Source organism: Phyllobates terribilis, unplaced genomic scaffold, assembly GCF_046119375.1.
Source record: "Phyllobates terribilis strain yellow unplaced genomic scaffold, ASM4611937v1 Scaffold_1__5_contigs__length_1240528914, whole genome shotgun sequence".
Taxonomy (NCBI): Eukaryota; Metazoa; Chordata; class Amphibia; order Anura; family Dendrobatidae; genus Phyllobates; species Phyllobates terribilis.
In genome coordinates, this window is record NW_027362761.1 from 497,829,510 (window position 1) to 497,852,632 (window position 23,123).

General features: G+C 45.5%; 1 protein-coding gene across 2 annotated transcripts in view; it reads right to left on the minus strand.

Moving 5' to 3' along the window:
• The window catches only part of DMGDH (dimethylglycine dehydrogenase), a 112,318-nt gene that overhangs the window by 28,670 nt on the left and 60,525 nt on the right, over nucleotides 1-23,123 (minus strand). For both annotated transcript variants that reach the window (XM_073680178.1, XM_073680177.1), the window contains 3 exons: nucleotides 19,764-20,012; nucleotides 17,475-17,673; nucleotides 14,681-14,850 (listed from right to left, as the gene is read on the minus strand). In XM_073680178.1, the coding sequence (XP_073536279.1) occupies nucleotides 14,681-14,850; nucleotides 17,475-17,673; nucleotides 19,764-20,012 (618 nt within the window). The remainder of the gene's footprint in view (nucleotides 1-14,680; nucleotides 14,851-17,474; nucleotides 17,674-19,763; nucleotides 20,013-23,123) is intronic.

Below are 23,123 nucleotides of genomic sequence, written 5' to 3' on the forward strand. Positions count from 1 at the left end.
CCTCTAAGCTACTACTTACAACATGTAAATTATTATTTAAATATCCAAGTTTAATCAAATGTTGTAATAAAAGCTTTACGAGCTTCAGGTGACCACTGCAGTCAATCAGCTGCCACTTGTTAGCTGCAGCAGTCACATTCCGTCTAAGCCGTAAGGCTCTTTCTCCTGGCTTGGACGGAATGTGACTGCTGCAGCCAACTAATGGCTACTTATTGGATGCATTGGTCAACTGATGAACCCCACAGCTAGAGGAAGGCAGGAGACCAGAGAGGGATTGATTTATTAGGCAAGTATGTGGAACCATGATGGGCCCGTTTTTAAACTAAGCAATAAAACCGAAAAAAAATTAACTGGAGTATAAATTTGCATACATGCAACGTGTTGGAGTCTGCTCGGCCCTTATTCACATTGAGGTCATTTTTTGGAACATGGTAAGGTTTTAATAATAGAGGTTAGGACCGTCCAAATTGGGTACACCTGGTCGCTGGTAGGATGGCTTTTCCACTTTTTTTGATCAAAAACTGTTTACTAAGTGCCCTATGTTACTTATATGCACTATTGCTTTTTACTTACTTATAGCAGGGTATATGCTCATTTTGTTTCTATCTTAGGTTTTGTCTGTTTAATGGCCAGTGTGAACATGCATGTATATTAACTTATACTCCAGGTAATTTCTTTTGGTTTTGCTTTAGTTTATTAAACTCAGTGCCAACAAGTGCTTGGCCTCCCTTTCTTTGAGCTGTGTATTAAGTTTATATAGCTTCCAATGACTGGGTGTCCACAGTCAGGCCCCGTCCTGCTTGACCCTTTTTCACATTACGGTAGTTTTTGACAAATAGTAAAGTTTTAATTCTAGAGGTTAGGACCATCCCGACTAGGTACACCTGGTCGCTGGTGGGATGGCTTTTATGACGCGCCCAGGGAATGGGGACGACTCGGCGCCCGGGCCTTGTTGATGGTGCTGGGTGATGCCGCGGTGGCCGGCTCCCGGGGCCGTACCCTGGGGTCACTCTTAAAAGCAAGGAATAATGAGGGAAAAGGGAAAGTTCGTGACGCCACCCGTGGTGTCTGGTGAGACTCACCAGCGCTGCTACAGTCCTCTGAGGGCGGTGATCAGGCAGCTTAGTTGGTGCGGCTCCCCACAGGTGGAGCGGGGCCTCAGGGCAGCGTATGAGAAGGAATGCAGAACAGAGCGCTGGCGGGTGCAGAGCCACGGAGGAAAGAACAGACAGAGGCAGGATTTGAAGTCATCCAGGTCTTTACTCACGGTAGTGCTTTCTCAGCCCAGAGTTTCTCTCTGCTGTCACCCGGCGAGCTGCGGCCGCCAGGGTGGGGTTCAGCACACTCAAGGTAGTTCAGGAGCGCTTGACAGGACCCCCGCTTGTAAAGTGTTCCTCTCCTTGTGAAGTTTTTCCCACGTTGTGTCCCCCACTGTGTCCCGTAAGGGTACTGCGATGTCCTTGGTGGGTAGCTTGTAGCTCCCGGACCGACTGAGTGCCCTTCTTGGTTACTAGTGGTTAGAACTTGGCGTAAGGCCGGGTCCCTCTGGATGAACTCAGATTAAGGAATACAGGTGGCGACTCCGCTCCGTCCATATCCCCCTGGGATCCACATAAGCCTCCAGACTTTTCCGACAGAGACGTGAAGTGCAAAGTCAGATAATCGGGGAACGGTACCCCCTCTTGCGGCAGGGTCTCTCTGGCTGGGCCAGAATAAGGTATGCAGGTGGCGACTCCGCTCCGTCCGCACCCCCTGAAATCCTTTCGCCTGTGGAGCTTAACTCCTCTGCTCCCCTCCTGGGTCTTCTTGGGTGGAGTCTGACCGGGGACAGAGCCGGGTATGACTCTGCCCCAATCCTCCCGTCTTGAGGCCTGAGACTGGGACCCCTCAGCCGGCTGCAGCTTTGCGCTGACTTGCCGTCCCAAAGACCCACGACCAAAGACCCGGTTATCAAAATGGCCTCCAGTTATATATGATTCTATTAAGTGCTAAAGTAAAGTGCTTCCTCCACCCTCACTCACTACTTAGTTCCCCCTAACTTTGGTTCCCCCCAACTCCTCCATTCCAGAATGGGGCAGCACTATGGTGCTTTTTAAGCCCCCTGCAGAACTGGAGTGGTGTAGTGTTGAGTGTGTTGGTTGGGGTCCTGTGTGGTGCTCCATCCTTACCTTGGAGAGGCGATACCACACCTCATTTTGAGGTGCAGTACCCCTGTGGCGACTGAACCCTCAGGGGCGCCACATTTACGCTTTTTTTGATGATAAATACGGTGTTTACTAAAATACCCCATGATATTTATATGCACTGTTGCTTTTTACTGCCTTACAGCAGGGCATATGTTCATTTTGCTTCAGTCATAGGTTTTGTAAGTAGAAGGAGTAGACAACCTTTATAAGATGACTATATTACTTCTTTGCCCACTTGAATGATGGGCTTATCCAAATGTGTGTTCTCAATGGGAAGAGGGGAATAAGCTGCTGACAGGTTCCTCTCATCTCCCACGGGAACAAAGGAACAGACATGTTGAAATTCAGAATGATGGCTATCACTTTACTGGAAAAAATATCAGTTATAAAAAAAAAAAAAAAAGCCTCCAATGCTGATGTGAGCATACCCTTACTGTAATCAGCCCTAAACCTGTGCGTTCATCACAAGACAATGACAGATTTTTATCTGCTAGAATTTAAAAAAATATATTTCCTTACTGGTAATTTCATTTTCCTGAAATCCATGACAGCACCTGAGAGAGAGGAATCTCCCCCTATCATTGGACAGGAAACCAAGAGTATAAAATAAAAAGAAAACTCCCACTTCCTCTTTCAGTTGTTTCCAAGAACTCAAGTAAGAGTCACCTAAATTTATTTTCATCCATATTCTTGTTATAATTTATACATTCACTCAAGCTCATTCTTCACTCTGAGGAGAGAAAGACCAAAACCTCATGAACCACAAGCCAGAGGGATGGAATAAAAAGGAGAACGGTCATGGGTTTCAGGAAAATGAAAATTACCGGTAAGTAATTATCACTTCACCCCTCACCCATGACAGCACCTGAAAGATGATAATAAAGAAATCCTCTGATAGGGAGGGAGAACTCCTTGTAAGATCTTAGACCTGAAAAAAGATCCCAAGAATATCCTGGTTTAACTGATAGTGCTTAAGGAAAACAGATAGTGAAAGTGCTAGATAATTTTCCATCTAGAAAATAACTTTTTTGATTCGGAGCACAGGCAGTGTCCACAAACTCACTGGAGACATCAGACCCGATAAGGAAGAATTTGAACAAGTTACCATAATTCAGAACTTTTTTTTTTTTTTCAAAAGGAGAGGATCTATATTTATTGACTTTCCTTATATGTATGCTTGGTTATTTTCCTGCATTTAATTAGATCTTTGGTACTTGTTAAACCACTTAACCGACAACTGAAGTATTTAGGAACCGGAACTAAAACTTTGTATGTTAAAGAAAGCAGAAGTCAAGTGATCCAATGAACCTGGTAAGCCTAACAAGGCCTAGAGTAGGGTTCCAAGTGGGTTGACAGGCCAAACAACTGCACCTGATCAAAAAAAAATTATTTAACATTAATCCGAATATTGTTCACATTTCTATATTAAAATATGGCCCCCTAAGGCTAAGATCTTGAATTTTAAAGAAACCCTTCTAGTGTTTATGACAGTAGAACATAATTAATTCATTAGCAATTTGAAAATTAATTTTAACAAGAACCCATTATGGGTTCAAAACAGGCATTAAATTCTGTATCATCAAGTGACGATTGAGCACTAAAGTATGCCGACCTGGTTCTAGAAACCGAAGGATTAGTATCTCCAAAGGTACTCTGTTCTATAATGGCATCAATTCTGCAACCTCAATTGATGCTTAGAATATAGTCCAACCATGAAGATTGTTAGTAGAAAAGGTCGAATGCAAAACAGATTAGTCTTCAGGCAAAGAAAGAGACTGAGAAACCAAGCAATAACCATTATGAAACTAAAAAAAAGCAGGGGATACACATTTCCCCCCCCCCCTTTTTTTTCATAAACCCTTAGTCTCTAATTTCGCATGGCATTGGTCAAAGCTCAGATGGTCTTAATCCAAAGGTATTAAAACCCTACACCTTCAACAATGTACCTTATGGGTGCTCATCATGTTCTTGTGTAATCAGAACAGTATTATCTAAATCCCAAGGTATTCATCTAGACTAGCAAAGACATTCATCCATCGCTAAAGGAGTCTGACAGGTTAGGAGATACTTTAATCCATCCATTGAATCTTCCGTTTATAGGCTGATTTCAGACTTGCAGTTCCTATAACTCCAAATCGAGCACTTACTGGACTTTTAATGGTACCACAAGACTCTGCCCAATTTACCAGTTTTATGACTTCAAACCAAGAATAGCGACTGGTTATAATGGCTTCACCGACTTAATTTCAATGTGTCCCTCTTTCAACTCCAACTGGGAAAATTCACCGGGCTTGGAATATTTTGCCAGATCTAGTGTAACCACATTCGTCATACAATTCCATCAAAGAGTATAGATTGGGATATGGACGATTTACGTACCCAATACCGACAAGTCCAACTTACAACTCCAGACCAGGAGAGCAGACTAGGATTTTGAATAGTGCCATCAGACTTCGTGCAATTATGTCCATCTTACCACTCCAACTAGGAGGATTGACTAGGACATTGAAGGTTTAATAATTCAATGACCACAAAACCTGCCTTATGACTAGATTAGCAGGATTAACTGGATTTACAATGGTTTTATTCACCTCATCACAACCAAGTAAATTTTACAACTCCAACTAGGAGGATAAACTGGAACATAGATATTTACTGACCTAAATGCTGACCAGTCCATATTATGACTCCAACTAGTAGGATCAACTGGACTATTGTGGTTTCATTTAGCTTAGTGCACCCATCTTACAACTTCAACTAGGAGGATAAACTGGGACATAGATGTTTATCAACTTAAATGTTGACAAGCACATTTTAGGACTCCAGACTAGGAAGACTAACTGGTCTTACTATGGTTTTAATTGGTTTAACCAACCATGTTCAACCTACAACTCCAACCAGGAAGATAAACTAGGACATGGATGTTTATCACCTTAAAAGGTTGTCCAGTCCATTGTATGAATCCAGCTTTCAGGATTAGCTGGACATACTATGGTTCTATTCAGCTTACCATCACCATATCCACCTTACAACTCCAACTAGGAGGATTAACTGGACATACTATGGTTTTTCTCATCTTAACGTAACAATGTCCATCTTACAACTCTAACTACGAGGCTAAACTGAGACATAGATGTTTATCAACCTAAATGTTGACCAGTCCATTTTCTGACTCCAGACTAGGAGGTTTACCTGGACTTACTATGGTCTTATTTGGTTTAGCGCAACCATGTCAAATTTACAACTCCAACTAAGAGGATAAACTGGGATATGGATGTTTATCAACCTAAATGTTGACAAAACCATTTTAGGACTCTAGACTAGGAAGATTAACTGGATTTACTTTGCTTTAATTTAGTTTACCTCAACCACGTCCATTTTACAACATCAACTAGGCACATAAACTGGGACATAGATGGTTTACCAATTAAATGCAGACCAGTTCAATTTATGACTCTAGGCTAGAAAGATCAAACAGACATACAATGGTTTTAGTCTATTTAGCAAACCCATGTCCTTACAAAACTAATCCAACTGGAAGGACAAATTAAGGAGATAGGAGATATAGGAGAAATGACTGGGCTTACAATGCTTACATTTGATTTAGTGCAATATGCACATATCAAATGGAAGGGATAGACTGGATAACTGTTGGACTCAGCAGACTCCTGCAGAACTGCATTTTGGCCCCCTTTTTAATTATAACAGACCCCTGTATCATCTGGTACTCATCCTTCAGCAAGCTCAGCAGCATTGAACTGCAAGAAAGATAAGGTAGAAGCCAACACATTGTGAAGCAGTAGTGAAAAAACAGACCTACAAAGCCATGAGTCAGCTGACTAATCAGGCAAAGCCACATAGCCCAATGGTAATGCATATCATCAAGAGTTCTACCTGGCCGAAGACCACATCAAGCCAAGCCATGAGGCAGAGACAGCAGGCTAATGTGTCACCCTGGCCTGGATGCCACAAATATAATAAAGCTGTGTCTGAGAGCAAGGGGGAGGTTCTCTGGTCAGGGGAACATTAGCATGCAATACCTCCTGTCTCAGGCCAGTAGGGGGAAGCAGGCTGCTCCTATAAAAGCTGGAACTGGGGGCAGGGTTAGGGAGAACTGGACAACCTGTCTCTGGATAGAGAAGTGTCCCAGAGCAGAGAGGGACAGTTGTATTGCACCCTAAGAGGAAGTGTGGCAGTAGGAGAGCCACAAGCCAGAGACAAGAGGCGAAGTGAGCCTGTCTGGGCAGACAAAGAACTCCATTTTACCAGACTTTGGAGTCTGAGGCTGTGAGGATTCCACATGCTGCAGCAGATAACCAGTCCGCAGGGGACTGTATGTTCCTTGGCCTAAGAAGCCCGGAGGCTCTGCCACGACAGAAGGGACCAGCAAAGCCGTACCAGGCCGGGAGCAGAAAGGAACCCACGTTGCAGGCCATACAGGCGAGAATACACGGTGAGCTCAGGACCGTGGGCTGTTACCCTACCAGGAGGAGATAGCCAGAAGGAGCACAGAGAGCACGGTAGGCCTACACCCTCACCCTGACCCTGACCAGGGCCAATTTCCCAATTGCTCTCAGACATCCAGGTCCCCTCCTAGCCGGGACTGTTTGTGGGTCAGTTCACCTGTTCTAGTAAAGACCCTGGACTGCAACCTGTTGTCTGCGTGCTCCTTGCTCCTCCAGCACTAACGGCACTGGGACGCCCTACACACCATCACCCCCATCTTCCATTATACTGCCCTGGGGCCGCACTCTTCCCGTGGGGAGTCACACTATCTCAGCTGCATACATCATCAGCCCCAGCGGTCTGCCTTGCAGCGGCGGTTCCTAATAACCGCAATCCACGGGTGGCGTAGTCGGACATCACTTAAAACTTATAAAGGGACTACCACTGGTCTGACCACCCTGAGCCACGGACCAGGTCGCCACTACTACCCCCATCGTTCCCCTATTGCCCGGATCCGAGTGCCCCACGGCCCAGGGGGCGAGTCAGCTTTGGCGTAGTCGGCAGGATCGTAACCAACCCGCCACAAACGGGTATTGCGTGCCTGAAAAAGACTGTACACGTCCCCGAAGAAGAGGTTTCCCGCTATCCGGAGCCGTTTCCCGCCATTTTCAGCCGTCTCCCGCCATCTTCAGCTGTTTTCCCGCCATCGGACGCCATCTTCAGGACGCCGCGCGGGAAGAAGAGGGGCGTGGACGCCCAAACCGCACGAGACCCGAAGCTCCGCCGCACGCACCGACGCTGCGCAAGGTCCTGGAAGGGAGAGAGAGAGACGCTGACATCACCGGGACGCGACCCAAGGTCCTCGTCCGGAGCAGCATCAGCGGAGCCGCGGCCTACAGAAGAGGATCGTCGGAAGGTAGGCCGCGCTTAACTAGGGGGGAGGAAGATGTCGGACACAGAGGCGCCCACTACCACCAGCGCAGCTGCAGCAGCGGTGATGCCATTTTGCCTGCCCTACATCCCTGGAGCGGCCTGGCTGCCCTGACTGATTTTAAGGACAGGCTGTACAGTTTGATCCAAGTTTACCCCCTGACAGAGGAACAGAAGGTTAGCATACTAACAGGGCAGTTAACTGGCGCAGCCCAGCGGGAGGTAAAGTCATGGCCCGCTGAGGAGAAAAGGACTGTGAAGGACATTCTGGCCCGGCTGCGAGGTACCTTTGATACCCGTACCTCCGCTGAAATTAAAATGCGGTACTATGGATGTAAGCAGCGGGCACAGGACATCATCAGAGACTATGCCCTAAATTTGCAGGAAACCTTGAGAGCCATCCAACAAGCTGACCCTGGCAGAGTGCAGGATACGGATAAGCTACTAACAGAGCAGTTCATAGAAGGTCTGCTGTCTAGCGCCCACAGGACCCAGCTGCGCCTCATGTTCTTCCAGAACCCTGACCTGACCTTTGCCCAATTCAAGGACAGGGCCATAAGGGTGCTCCGTGAACCCGCAACAAGTGGCGCTATAAACCCCCGGCGCCCTGCTCTCACCTACCACCAGGAGGCGGCGCCCTCCTCTATGGACTCTGTGGAGGCCGATGCGCAGGCCCTGAACCAAGCCCCGTCGAAAGATCTGCATCACCAAGTCCAGGAGCGTCGCGGCATTGACCAGGACTGTCCAGGCGTTACAAGTGGACCCGTCAAGACCCATCGAGCTGGCTTCAAGTCCGGAGGATGTCCCGTGGCGCCCACAGACCGCTACGCAGAGGATGGACAGCCCATTTGCCATCGATGCAACCAGCCCGGACACATTTCCAGGTACTGTAATTTAAACTGGTCCAACCTTGGGCAGAGGGCCAACCCCCAGGCATAAGATCACCAGGCCCTTACAATTGGCGTAATAAGTACGTTGGGGGACGCCCGGTTTTACCCGTGGTGCTGGACGGTATCCCCATGAGCGCCTTGCTGGATACCGGGTCGCAAATAACCACTATCCCTTATGTACTTTTTAAGCAGTATTGGACTGATGCTGATATAACACGGTATCCAGACAGTGACTTGAGCATCATCGCCAGTAATGGCTTGCCCGTGCCGCAGATGGGGTTCAAGGAGATGACCATTAAAATTGGTAAAGTTGAACTACCGGCACAGGGAGTGATTATTGTGGACATTGACCGTCGTGAAAGTCACCCTAAAATAACTGTGGGTACTAACGTGATTGAAAATTGTCTTTCAGAGGTAATTGTAATTCTACAACAGGCGGCGGTGAATGCTAGTTCCAGCCAACAGAGAGTCCTCAACAAGGAGATAAAAGCCCTGATGAGACGGCAGCAGGTAGAACTGTCTGGTGGTGAGATCGGTAGCGTAAGAATGAGTGACCCATTCCCCATTTCCATGCCTCCCAAAAGTGAAATGATGATCTGGTGTCGGACTGCAATCGGGTTGAGAGGTAGAGACTACCAAGCCATGGTAGAACCCGTGTACTCGGACAGCAGGCCCACCATTTTGACAGCCCGGGGGGTGGTTGATGTCCGGCATGGGAGGGTGCCCGTTCGCATTCTCAACATTGGAGAGAGAGAGGTACACTTACCCAGGTACGCTACATTTGCCAAACTGTGTTGTCGAACACAAAGCTATCAGGGCCGTGGAGCCTTTGCTTACATCTCCACAGGCGGAGGGTAATGGCTCCCAGAAACAAAAGGAGGACTGGTGCCAGAAACTCCATGTGGGTGCTGACTCCACTCCCCTGCACCAAAAACAAGGAGTTTACCGGGTGGTACAGGAGTACGAGAGAGTCTTTAGTAAGCACCCGCTGGACTTCGGCAGAGTAAAAGGGATAGAACACCGCATCCCCACAGGGAGCCACCCACCAATAAAAGAGAGACACAGGCCTGTACCCCCTGCACATTATCAGAACGCCAAGGGTATGCAGCGGGAAATGAAAGAAGCTGGGGTCATTAGAGATAGCTGTAGCCCCTGGGCAGCCCCCCCTGATTCTGGTAAAAAAGAAAGACGGCACCATGAGAATGTGCGTGGACTATAGACAAATCAACCGTATCACCCACAAAGACGCATATCCGCTGCCTAGAATAGAGGAGTCTTTAGCCGCACTAAAATCAGCTAACTTCTTTTCTACTTTGGACCTTACTAGCGGGTACTGGCAGGTTCCTGTGGCAGAGGCTGAACAAGGAGAAGACCGCCTTCACCACCCCGATGGGACTGAGCGAGTTCAACTGTATGCCCTTCGGGCTCTGCAACGCACCAGGGACCTTCCAGAGGCTGATGGAATGCTGTCTAGGGCACCGAAACTTCGAGACGGTCCTACTTTACCTGGACGACATGATCGTCTATTCGAAGACCTACGAGGACCATCTAAAGCACCTGGCCGAGGTGTTCGAAGCCCTGGAAGGCTATGGCCTGAAGGTGAAACCATCAAAGTGTCACCTGTTGAAACCGAAGGTCCAGTACCTAGGGCACGTGGTAAGTGTGGAAGGAGTAGCCCCTGACCCTGACAAGGTCACGGCAATCAAGAGCTGGCCAAGCCCCTCGCACATCAAAGAAGTGAGGCAGTTCCTCGGGTTGGTAGGCTACTACCGAAAGTTCATCCCCGGGTTCACTAAGATGGCAGCTCCTATGCAGGACCTCCTGATAGGACAGTCTAAGTCCAGAAGCCAAAAGCCACCCTTCAAGTGGGATAAACCAGAAGAGGAGTCCTTCCGCCAGTTGAAGATGGCCCTCACAGGGGATGAGATCCTGGCCTACCCTGATTATGGCCAGCCTTTTATTCTCCACACAGACGCCAGTAATGTGGGACTGGGAGCCGTACTGTCGCAAAACCAACAGGGCAGAGAATGGGTGATCGCGTACGCCAGTCGGAAGCTGAGGCCCATCGAGAGGAACCCGGAGAATTACAGCTCCTTCAAGCTAGAATTCTTGGCAGTGGTGTGGGCCGTAACGGAACGCTTCAAGCATTACCTGGCCTCCGCAAAGTTCACCGTGTACACGGACAACAACCCATTGACACACCTGGACAATGCGAGACTGGGTGCCCTGGAACAGCGGTGGATGGCCCGTCTCTCCAATTAGGACTTCGTGATCAAGTACCGGGCAGGCAAAACCAATGCCAACGCTGAAGCCCTATCGAGAATGCCTCATTTACCAGAAGGTAACGAAGACCCAGAGGAGCTGGAGGAGGTAGAACTCCCCGCGTTTCACCGGTACGGAGCCGCTCAATACTCCCACCGCGTGAAGGAGGAAGATTTAACCACCGTTGTGATCAACCCCCTACCTCACCACTGCTGGGCCGAGACCCAAGATAGTGACCCTGCAGTCCGCCTGGTTAAAGATCTGCTGACCCAGGAAGACGCCCGTTTAGGTCCGGATGCTCCAGAGGAAGCCAAGCAGCTATGGAAAGAGAAGAACAAGCTGTTCCTTTACGAAGGCAAGCTGTGTAGAAGGATTGTCAACCACCGGACACATGAGCTGACCTGGCAAGTCGTGGTCCCAAGGCGGGATGTAGCTATGGTCCTGGGGGCTTACCATGACAGAGCGGGGCACTTCGGTTGGAAGAAACTGGAGTTCCTGCTAAGAGGACGGTTCTTTTGGGTCGGCATGAGAGGGGCTGTAGAAAAGTGGTGCAGAGACTGTGGCCCTTGTCACCTAAGGAGGAAGGACCGTGCCAGCCAGAAGACACCCTTGAGGCCCATCGTCACCCAGCAGCCTCTTGAGCTGGTAGCTCTGGACCACGTCAAATTGGCTCCAAGCCGGTCAGGATACATCTATGCCCTGACGATCGTGGACCACTATTCCCATTTTCTAGTGGTGGTCCCGGTAAAGGACTTGACAGCCCAAACAGTGGCCAGAGCCTTCCAGCAATACTTCTGCCGTCCACACGGGTATCCGGAACAGGTCCTGACAGACCAGGGTCCAGCGTTGGAGGCTGAAATCTTCCAAGAGTTCTGCAACCTCTATGGCTGTAAGAAGATTCGGACAACGCCTTACCACCCACAAACCAACGGGATGTGTGAGAAAATGAACAATATAGTCATTGATCTCCTGAAGACGTTGCCCCAGGAGGAACGCAGCCTGTGGCCAGAAAAACTGCCGGACCTGATAAACTTATACAATCATATCCCGGTGAATGCTACAAACTGCACCCCGGCTTACCTGATGCGAGCTAGACCAGGTAAGCTGCCCGTAGACCTGGAGATGGGAGTCCTAACACCTCAGGACACCTCCCCGGATGCGGACTGGGATACGGAAAGGCAACTGCAGTACAAGAAGGTACAGGAGAGTGTGGAGAAGAGCCTGGCCCAGGTGAGAGAGAGGCAAGAAAAACTCTTCAACCAACACGCCCCTGCTGGTCCCCTAGAACCTGGTGAGCAGGTCCTGAAGCGAAAGAGAAGGCTTCACAAGTTGGACGACCAGTGGGAAAGGGAACCCAACACCGTACTGCAGTCTGATCATGACAACCCAAAGGTGTGCGTGATCACCAAGGACGGAGGAGAAACCACTAGTACCATCTCCAGAGACCACCTCAAAAGATGTCCCGAGCAACTCCGTAGTGCAGAAGAGGATCAAAGTGACCTTGAACCCGAAGAGGACAAGGAAGAAATGATCAGCACCGTTCTCGGAGAGAGTTTCCTCAGTCCTGGACTCGAATAAACGATGCCATAGTGGTACCCGTCCTGCATTTCCTGCAACCGGCTCAGCAACAACCTACACCAGAGCCGGAAGGTGAAGAAGAGCAAGCAGCCCCAGAGGCAGAAGAGCCTGTACCAGCAGCCCAGGAGAGTCAACCCTCTGCTGACAGTGAGCCTGCCATGCCTGCGGTAAGCCAAAGGACCCGCAGACAGCTGCCTGCCCTGCCTGTAAGTCCAGCTGGTAGCTGTACCCCTAACGCTAGTGGGGAAAGCCAGGTCGGTCCACCACCAGACAGTGGGTTACGCAGGTCAACCAGGAGCACAAAGGGGCAGATACCCGCTCGCTGGAGAATATAGGGTGCACTAAAATTGTAAATAACCCTGTTGCCAAATGTTGAAAGGTTTGCCAAGTTACCAGCATGATTATTAATAGTGTATTTCAGTTTCTTGCAGTCACCGTACGGACTCAAAGGTTATGGACTTTTAATAACCGGGACTTTGTATGGACTGCGTTCGGAGCCTGACCAAGGAATGAACTAAGACTGTAAAGGACTTGGGGTAGGACAGACCCCCACCTGGTTAAGGCTCCCCGTTGTATTGGTGATATGGACACCCAGTCACAGACCACACTGTGAGCTTAAGAACTCAATCTGTGCGTCGTTTGTCTACTAATGTTTTATAGTCATGTATATTGTCTTTGTTTACTGTTTAGTCCCGGAGTACTAAATTCTACTAGGGGGGAATGAGTCACCCTGGCCTGGATGCCACAAATATAATAAAGCTGTGTCTGAGAGCAAGGGGGAGGTTCTCTGGTCAGGGGAACATTAGCATGCAATACCTCCTGTCTCAGGCCAGTAGGGGGAGCAGGCTGCCCCTATAAAAGCTGGAACTGGGGGCAGGGTTAGGGAGAACCGGACAACCTGTCTCTGGATAGAGAAGTGTCCCAGAGCAGAGAGGGACAGTTGTATTGCACCCTAAGAGGAAGTGTGGCAGTAGGAGAGCCACAAGCCAGAGACAAGAGGCGAAGTGAGCCTGTCTGGGCAGACAAAGAACTCCATTTTACCAGACTTTGGAGTCTGAGGCTGTGAGGATTCCACGTCCTGCAGCAGATAACCAGTCCGCAGGGGACTGTATGTTCCTTGGCCTAAGAAGCCCGGAGGCTCTGCCACGACAGAAGGGACCAGCAAAGCCGTACCAGGCCGGGAGCAGAAAGGAACCCACGTTGCAGGCCATACAGGCGAGAATACACGGTGAGCTCGGGACCGTGGGCTGTTACCCTACCAGGAGGAGATAGCCAGAAGGAGCGCAGAGAGCACGGTAGGCCTACACCCTGGCCCTGACCAGGGCCAATTTCCCAATTGCTCTCAGACATCCAGGTCCCCTCCTAGCCGGGACTGTTTGTGGGTCAGTTCACCTGTTCTAGTAAAGACCCTGGACTGCAACCTGTTGTCTGCGTGCTCCTTGCTCCTCCAGCACTAACGGTACTGGGACGCCCTACACCATCAACCCCATCTTCCATTATACTGCCCTGGGGCCGCACTCTTCCCGTGGGGAGTCACACTATCCCAGCTGCATACATCATCAGCCCCAGCGGTCTGCCTTGCAGCAGCGGTTCCTAATAACCGCAATCCACGGGTGGCGTAGTCGGACATCACTTAAAACTTATAAAGGGACTACCACTGGTCTGACCACCCTGAGCCACGGACCGGGTCGCCACTACTACCCCCATCGTTCCCCTATTGCCCGGATCCGAGTGCCCCATGGCCCAGGGGGCGAGTCACTAAAACACCAGGCCGCAGACAGTACAGCCAACACAAGGCCGCAGCTAAACATCAGACAGCTGACCATGCAACTAACACTAGGCTGCCATCAACCCTGAGGGCACAAGCCCGGCACCAACCATGAGGACGAAGGCTCCATATAACCATGATGTTGTAGGCCAAATATCAAATTGAGACAGAGGGTACTGGAGGCATGAAATCTAGCTTTCTCCAAACTAATGACATTTCAGTGCCCATCTAGGCTAATGTACGATTCTTGTTAGACGCCGCTATAGAGAACCCCAAGGGTGATCCATAATCCATAGCTGCTCCAGCCGAGTACTCAAGACTCCTCCACCTGAAGGACAGAAAAACCACTGAAGGAGGAAGTGGGAGTACCCTTTTTATTTATTGCTCTTGGCTTCCTTTCCAGTGATGGGGCAAATTCCTCTCTCTCAGGTGCCATCATGGGTAAGGGGAAAAAAAAGAAAGATTCTGTTGAATAACTGCAATCAGATATATTGAGGATTGTCAGTATATTACAAGAAAATTGTATAACTTTTCATTTTACAAAGAATATCATTTATTTAAATAATAACCCTGACCAACGTTTAATACACCAACTTCAGAATTGTAGATTAAAGGCTTACCAATGTTGTTGAATCCGTAAGACTCTCTTGCTTTCAGTGCTGTGTATTTTGTACTTGTCCATTTTCCATATCTGTTTGGGTCCAGTTCAATGAGATCAAAAGGAGGTTCTCCACCAAGAATCCAATCACTCAAGAATTTGCCGATGCCACCAGCATGAATGATACCATACCTGAAACCATACCGCCGATTATTATACCATTATATGTGTTATCAGTGGTCACATTTATAGGCTTGAAGCCTCCTATTCCCATTCTCCACTATTTCCTGGACAGCACGCCTTGTGCTCAGACATTATACACACTTACTATTGGATACTAGGCTGTCGATATACATGGGATGATTATCTAGATCTACAATCTAACAATAATAACTGTCCAGATCACCAGAGACCACGATGTGCTGTCTTGAGGACACAATACCTGCAACTTCCAAAATGTAGAGGAAGTCACATTAACCCCTTAATGACATAGCCAATTTCCATTTTGGCGTTTTTGTTTTTTTCTCCTTTCCCCAAAAAAACGTAACTTCTTTTTTTATTTTACCATCAACATAGCCATATGAGGGCTTGTTTTATTCATTTTACCACGCAAATTGTGCCATTGTTTTTGAGTTTCGTTTTTACGCATTAACAATGCAGCAACAATAAACTGGAAACATGATTAAGTCAGTACAAATATGGCGGTGCCAAACTTGTAAGTTTATTTTTGTACTTGTTTTTTTTCTATTATCCTGGTTTCTTTAAAAAAAAAAATCTTAAAAAGGTGTAAAAAAAAAAAAAAAAATTGGTTTCTGTTTCCAGTTTCAAAACCTCGTAACCTTTTTTATTTTTTCCACCAATGGTACTTCAAGAGGGCTTGTTTTTTTTTGCATGGTGATCTGTAGTTTTTATTGGTTGTACCCCATTTTGGGGTGCATATCATTTTTTTGATCGCTTTGTATTGCATTTTTTCGTGGAGCTGCGTTGATCCCCCAAAGAATGGAGATTCTGGTGTTTTGACTTTTAGGGTCATATAATTTTATATGCTGATAAATCAGACTCTGATATGGTGATACAGTCAATGCTTATTTTTTTAATTTTTGGATGCAGAAAAGAAATTGGATTTAAATATTTATGCTTTTTGTGTTCAAAATATTTTTTTAAACTTTACCGGTAATTACTTTTTACTCTATTTTTTTAGCTCCCCTAGGGGACTTGAAACTTCGATTGTTTGATCACCTATACTATGTACTGCAATACTTCCGTTTTGCAATAAATAATAGAAATTACAATCTCATATGAAGCCTGGCCCATGGAAGTCACCCGCTTTTGACATTTTTGCTCTCTAGTCACAGGTGGCAGAATGCATTGAGGTGACATGGGTGAAAGAGCTTTCTTTTTATATAGCGCTAACATATTCCCAGCGCTTTACATACATAAATCATCATCATTGTCCCCATTGGAGCTCACAATCTAAATTCCCTATCAGTATGTCTTTGGAGTGTGAGAGGAAACCCATGCAAACACGGGGAGAACATACAAACTCCTTGCAGATGTTGTCCTTGGTGGGATTTGAACCCAGGACCCCAGCGCTGCAAGGCTACAGTGCTAACCACTGAGCCACCGTGCTGCCAAAACAGATCCATTCACACTGACTTAAGTGATTTAACAAACAGTTCCAGCTGTAATCAGGCTTTCTTTTTTCGCCAGAACAAGAAGGTCTCCACAATATTTTTATCTTTCAAGAAAAAAGATTGCTGCTGGACCTGTTGGTTAAAGGTTATCTGCCAATAGGATCACCCCCCCCCCCCCCCAAGTAGTCTATATGGGCATGTAGGTCATAGGAAGCTGAATAAAATGATACCTTGATATCTCTGATCCAACGTCTTATTCCAGGGAAATCCATGTTTTTCTTATATGTAAATGAGCTGTTCAGATCTAAGGGCCGGACCCAGATCTGTATGAGAATCTGCCTCCAGAGGTTATTTAAAAAAAAAGGGGGTGTTACCCATATAGATGGCTTAGGAGGGCTGATTCCACTGACAGATTCCCTTTAAATAACTGAAGTCAACCATTACTCAACTGAAGTAATCGAACATACATGGGCACAACAGAATACGTCCACAAAAATGTGTTGGCGGAAAGTTTGTACAACAGTTGTTCAACAATCAACCAACTTCGATCCAATGTGTATAGCCACATTAAAGTGGTTCGCCTCTAGTTTTTTTTTTTTATTTATTGATGGCCAATCTTTAGGATAGGACATTAATATTTGATTGGTGGCGGTCAGAAGTTCTCAGATGCTGCAGGAACACAACAGCTCGATCATTTCTATAGTGGCCGCGTCCTGGTACTGCAGATTCACCCCCTATTCATTAGAACACTATGTAATCCAGCAGCATCTGAGCACTTCTGTCCGGCGCCGGTATCAGCCAATTGGTGGGGGTGCCGGGTGTCGCTCCTCCAACGATTAGATATTGATGGCCTATCCCAAGTAAAGGCCATCAATAAAAAAAGTATTGGCCAACCACTTTAACTGTATGTAAAACACAAGATACACATACGTCCTGCCTTACCTTTGATAATTTAATACATTCTCATGTAGACACTTAAAGCATAAACAACATGAATTTTGCTTTTCTAAAAGCTGATCATCTCACGCAACTATATTTCTCTGCTGACCTTGTTGGATGTAGTTTGATATTTTAGTTTAGTCTACATGTATGCAGTAGAAGTTTAGTTTAAGATTATTTAAAACTTTTCCACCAAAGGAAAGTTTTCAAAATGTACAGACATGAATAAATTAAATTACTTACCCAAACCCAATGGCCACCCAGTAATTTTGGACACCTTGATGAGGTCCAACCATTGGAAGAATATCAGGAGAGTATGTTATAGGTCCAGAAACAATGTTGATAATATCCGCATTTCTAAGCACGGGAACCATGTCCATAGCGGCTTCCACGTGCGGCATGATCCTGTCTAGATCAGACTCAAATAATTCTTTTCCAAAACCTAAGAGGACGTAGAGGAGCTTAATTATTCACAAGTCATTCTAGTTTCAGTATCTAAGGGGTAACATTTCTCCTTGCGTAGAGTGACTTGTTAAGCATGTCAGGTGAGGAGACTTTTAAAGCCGCAATTCTCCTATGGGGAATATGCAAATTGTCTCTTCAGCGAGGAAGAGAACTAGAACTCTAGTGCCACCTAGAGTAAGTAGCAATCCTAAAAGTCAATAGAGACCCTTTAACGAGCCTTATCGCATGACTTCGGATATAAGCCAGAAACTCAATTTGCAGACACTGTTTCAGGGTACAGAAAATGGAGTTTCTGGTTCTGGCTTATATCCCAAGTCATGTGACAAGGCTCGTTAAAGGGTCACTATTGACTTTTAGGATTGCTACTTCCTGTAGGTGGCACTAGAGTTCTAGTTCTCTTCCTCTCTGAAGAGACAATTTGCATATTCTAGTTTCAAGCACAGAGCTTGATCAGTCACCGAAATATTGTAGATATAAATGGGTACAGTCTATTGAATGAAACTCCCCAGTGTGAAGAGTCACAGTATGGACAATATACAATGATGATAATCCGTTTATATTCTCAATGCTGAACATTATTTAACAAATTACATAAAAAATAAATGTACGGTACATGAAAAGTTAACCAACTTTACAAAACATTGCTTTATTATCTTAGACTGAGGAGTTACAGCATGTGTAATGGCCAATGTCAATTCTACAGTTGTCAGAGCTGAAATCTCCCATCATTCCTTGTTGTCTCAATCGCTATACAGGTTATACTCAGTGTATAAAATGACTTTTTATCAAAGACTAAAAACCTCAGTTACATACAGTGATCTCATTTAAGGAATGGTGAGGAACAATTCTGACAAAAGCTTTCTATTTGTGACTTTCCAGTGACACCCATACAAGTCATAGATGTGGCAGGCATGTGACGTGGAGGCAATAGTAGGGTTAACCATTTTTTGTTATGCAATTATTTCATCTTTGTGTTACATGAGTTAACAGACAATTGGAAATATTGCACTTTGGGATTACTTTATTATGAGGGCAGGAGTAGGAAAATCAGGAAATGCCAAGACAGAGTTGCCAAATTGCATGTTGTTCACATGGCGCAATATGTCTGAGCAGCAGAGTACTGGGGAGGGAAAAATCATAGATGGACCTTATCTGCCCCAAATATAGGATGTTATGGGTTCACCATTGTGTAGAACAGTACGAGCTGTGGCTCCTTTATTCTTACTTAATATGACATAGCTGTTTTAGTAAATACTTGTATTCCTTATAAAAATATAAATTCTGGTCTACCTTTCCTAAGAACACTGTATTTTACAATTCCTTTGTTATGCCGCCTGGAAATGTATGAATATATTGACAATTGGTCATCAACAATCCCTTACAATAGCTTTTCTCTCTACTCACTCTAAGGGCTTGTCCACACGACCCATTTTCTTGTATGAGTGCTACCCTTGATTGTCATGGATAGTGCTTGTAACTATGATATTCTATGTGCACATGTCTGATTTTGACTTTGGACCTAGTGGACAACAGAAAAAAAATCGGAGACATGTCCGATTTTGATTTGAGTGTCAGATTAAAATATGCAATGGAAGTCTATGTGCTCGTGAAAAAAAATCGTACAGTTCGGATTTTTACGAACTGACAGAATGGAGAAGGTAGAGAAGCTTCGTTTTTTCCCCTCTCTCCACAACTGAGAAAAACTGATGCCATTCTGATTAAAGTCCGATCAGAATAGTCGAACCGTTTTTCTCAGATGTGGAGCTATCGGTTGTGTGAACTTACCCTAATATTGTCACTATTGATTGGCCAATGTCATAGCATGCAAGAGCATGCCTAACTGATGAGAAATGGTGACACCAGGAACAGAATAATACAGATTTCAAAGAAAAGATGCTCCAGCATTGTTATTTCATACAGAATGTAAGTATTTCCTATAAAAGACATGTGAGGAGGGCTCAAGGTTTGGCTAAAATGCAAAACACCAATTCTTCTCATCTATTACAGCAAAGCAACAGTGACATTACAAAATAACTTCATGTATAAAGGGTTAATATATTTAGATACCTGGTGGGACTCCGTCTGTAACCCAGGATTGTTGTAATTTCATCTTCTCTTGACTTTCATACGGACCAAATAATAGTCCGTCACGCTCCTGGCGCAAGTAGTATGAGCCTTCGAGGTCTCTAAGAACCGGGAGCTCCTTCTTCAAGGCTTTCACTTCAGGAACTGTCCCAGTAACCACATACTGATGGTGCACAGGAATAAGAGGATGGGCAAGTCCGATCAACTTCCCAACTTCTCGAGCCCAAAATCCTAGGAGATAACATTAAAATTAATTTTAACGGACGCCGGAATATTAAATAATGTCATTTAATCAGGAGTGACAGAGGTCATGTTGGATTTTGAATAAGGAATTCTGTAATGATCGGATAATTTTTTTCCACCACTTCATTTTAATAGGGTATTTCAGACTCAATCTCAGGATCAGTGGGGATCCCACAGTTGGACCCCAAGCCAGAGGAGTAATTGTGGTGAGCGAGGGGTTGCAGTCACACCTTGGTCTTTGAGTCTAGAGTACCCAAAAGGTCCCTTTGGTACATATGAAAAGACCTGTACTATTAAAAAGGTATGATATGGTGACCCTGTTCGAAATTTTGCATTGGGGCCCCATTAGCTTCAAGTCACACCACAGACCCCAGAGATTAGCAAGTTATCACACAACCTGGGAATATGTGATGCCCAGTTGGGAATAGGTTGTGCTATAACAATTATAGACATTTATGACATATGTACAGGACATGCCATAAATATCTGAATGCGGGAACCTTCACCTATCTCCATGACAGAGGTCTCCATGTATAGAATAAACAAATTGGCTACGAATATGCATAACTTACTCCATTTATTTCTTTAGGAACTACAGAAACAAAAAAGCAGCACTTTTATTCCCCCACCTGGATGCGGTATCTGTTAAGGTCCTCATGAACACTTGATAACATTTTGTCAAACCCACTGATTTTGGCAGGACTGGACGACCATTTGATATGTATGGGGACCCACTTGACTCTCCCTGGAGAGATGATGACAGGGGAAGAGAAGGATCCGGCAGTTGGAATTGGAACACTCGATCATGATCCTTTTGTAGTCAGGGGAGATAAGCTGCTGCCAAAAGGTGTCTGACAGCGGCTTTCTCTGCTCTCCATCAAAAACACAATATGCTTAGCGGAGCTGAACATTTATATGTATGGGGGAGTCGGGAGAGATCGGGGTCAGACAAACATTATCTCGGCGGACAGCTATCTCATGGATATGGCCAGGTTTAGGGTACGCTCACACTAGTGTATAACACGGCAGAGTGCAATGCGATGTTTTACCGGATAGCATTCAGCCCAATTTATACTATGGGGCAGTGCAGATCTGCGATTTTTTTCTCATGCCGATTTGCCATGAGTAAATAATCGCAGCATGCTGTGAGCGGCTCTGCAAATTGGACCTAGTGCACCCATATAAGTCTAAGGGTGCGTGTAAAACATCCGACTGCACCCAGATGTGATCCGAGTGCAGTCCGATGTATACGTACAGACAATGTAGAAGATGGAGAAATTAAGTTCTTCGTCTTCTCTGCACCGGTGATGCGATTCTCTCATGCGAGAGAATTGGATCACAGTAAGATGACACTCGGATCAAACTCTGACAGCGTTTGAGCCGAGTGTCATTAGCATAAATCGGCCCGATTCTCTCGCATAAAAGAGAAAATACGGCAGTGTGAGTGGGCCCTTAGACTACTTTCACACAACAGTATTTTGGTTAGCATTTCACATCAGTATTTGTAAGCCAAAACCAGGAAAGGAACAACCAGATAACAAGTATAACAAACAGAAACACGTCACCACTTCTTCATTTTACACCCACTCCTGGTTTTGACTTACAAATACTGATGTGAAATACTGACCAAATACTGAACGTGTGAACATAGCCTTAGGGTGAGGATCTATGGATATACCATAGAGGTCTTTGATTGGAATAACACTTTAATATGACACTTGTCACACATGACATTTAAATATGGACCCAGGATAAGCCACTTTCCTGGGTCTCTGGAATGGCTCTTATATTAAAACTGTTACCTGTTATGAGATAGCCCAATTAAAGGGAATCTGTTAGTAGGATCAACCCTCCTAAGCCATCTATATGGGTATGTAGGTCATAGAAAGTTGAATAAAATTATACCTTGATATCTGCAATCCGAGGTTTTATTCCAGAGAAATCTAAATATTTTCTAATATGTAAATAAGCTATTAAGATCTATGGGCCGGACACAGATCCCCCTAAGAATTTGCCTCCAGAGATTATTTTAAATGAAAAGGGCATTAACAGTGTGAGACATGTAGATCAGGAGAACAGACTGTCAGTGATTACATGTCTCACATTGGTAACTCCCCTTTCATTTATAATCAACTCTGAAGGCAGATTCTCGGGGAGATCTGTGTCTGGCCCATAGATCTTAATAGCTCATTTACATATATTAGGAAAAATGTGGATTTCGCTGAAATAAAATATTGGATCACAGATATCAAGGTACCATTTTATTGAACTATGACCTACATGCCCATATAGATGGCTTCGGAGTGTTGACTCTATTGAAATGCCCTTTAAGAAATATCATGAACTACACACAAGATTTCTCAGCAGTTGTGCACGGTGTGAGATAGTCAACTATCGTAACAAGTACGTGTTCCAAGTTTAGAAGGATACGCCTTTCAAATACCACAAAGCAAAAATCAGATTTTGCTTGCTGTGGGACAAAATTGCTGGATCTGCAACTAATTGCACATTTGGATTTTCTAAAAAGTAGAACAGCTTGGAGGCAGCCCCATCTAGTTCATTCTGGTTTTGCTATTGGCAAAGAGTCGACTTTTCTAAACAGTTTGTCTGTTCCAAGTGAGGAAATATGAAGCCAGCTCTACTTGGCAGCGGTGACACATGGACTAGAATCTGCGGGTCGGGGGAGGGGATATTTAGGGGTTACAGCAAAGTAGAATCTGTGACTACAAACGTTATACAATTTACTCTGAGGATAGAGTTGGATTATTTTCCTTTGGAACTGATTATCAGATTATTTTACATGGTTTTCAGTATATAGACAGTTATTAGCTCTGTTGTAGTCCTTTTATAATAATGTTTTATCAGTGAAGTGATAAGTTTTACTAAGAAATGTTATCTCACGAAGTGAGGGTAAGTCGAAAACTATCCACACTCTGGCGACTTAATCAACTTTATGAAAAGACAAATCTATCATTTTTCAATATACTGTAATTTCCCTGATTATCAACGCATTTTGTCCATCTGTTAACAACCTTTCATATTCCCTCTTAAAAATATATATTTTAGGCTGAGCTGTGAGCCACGAATTCACCGCTGTCT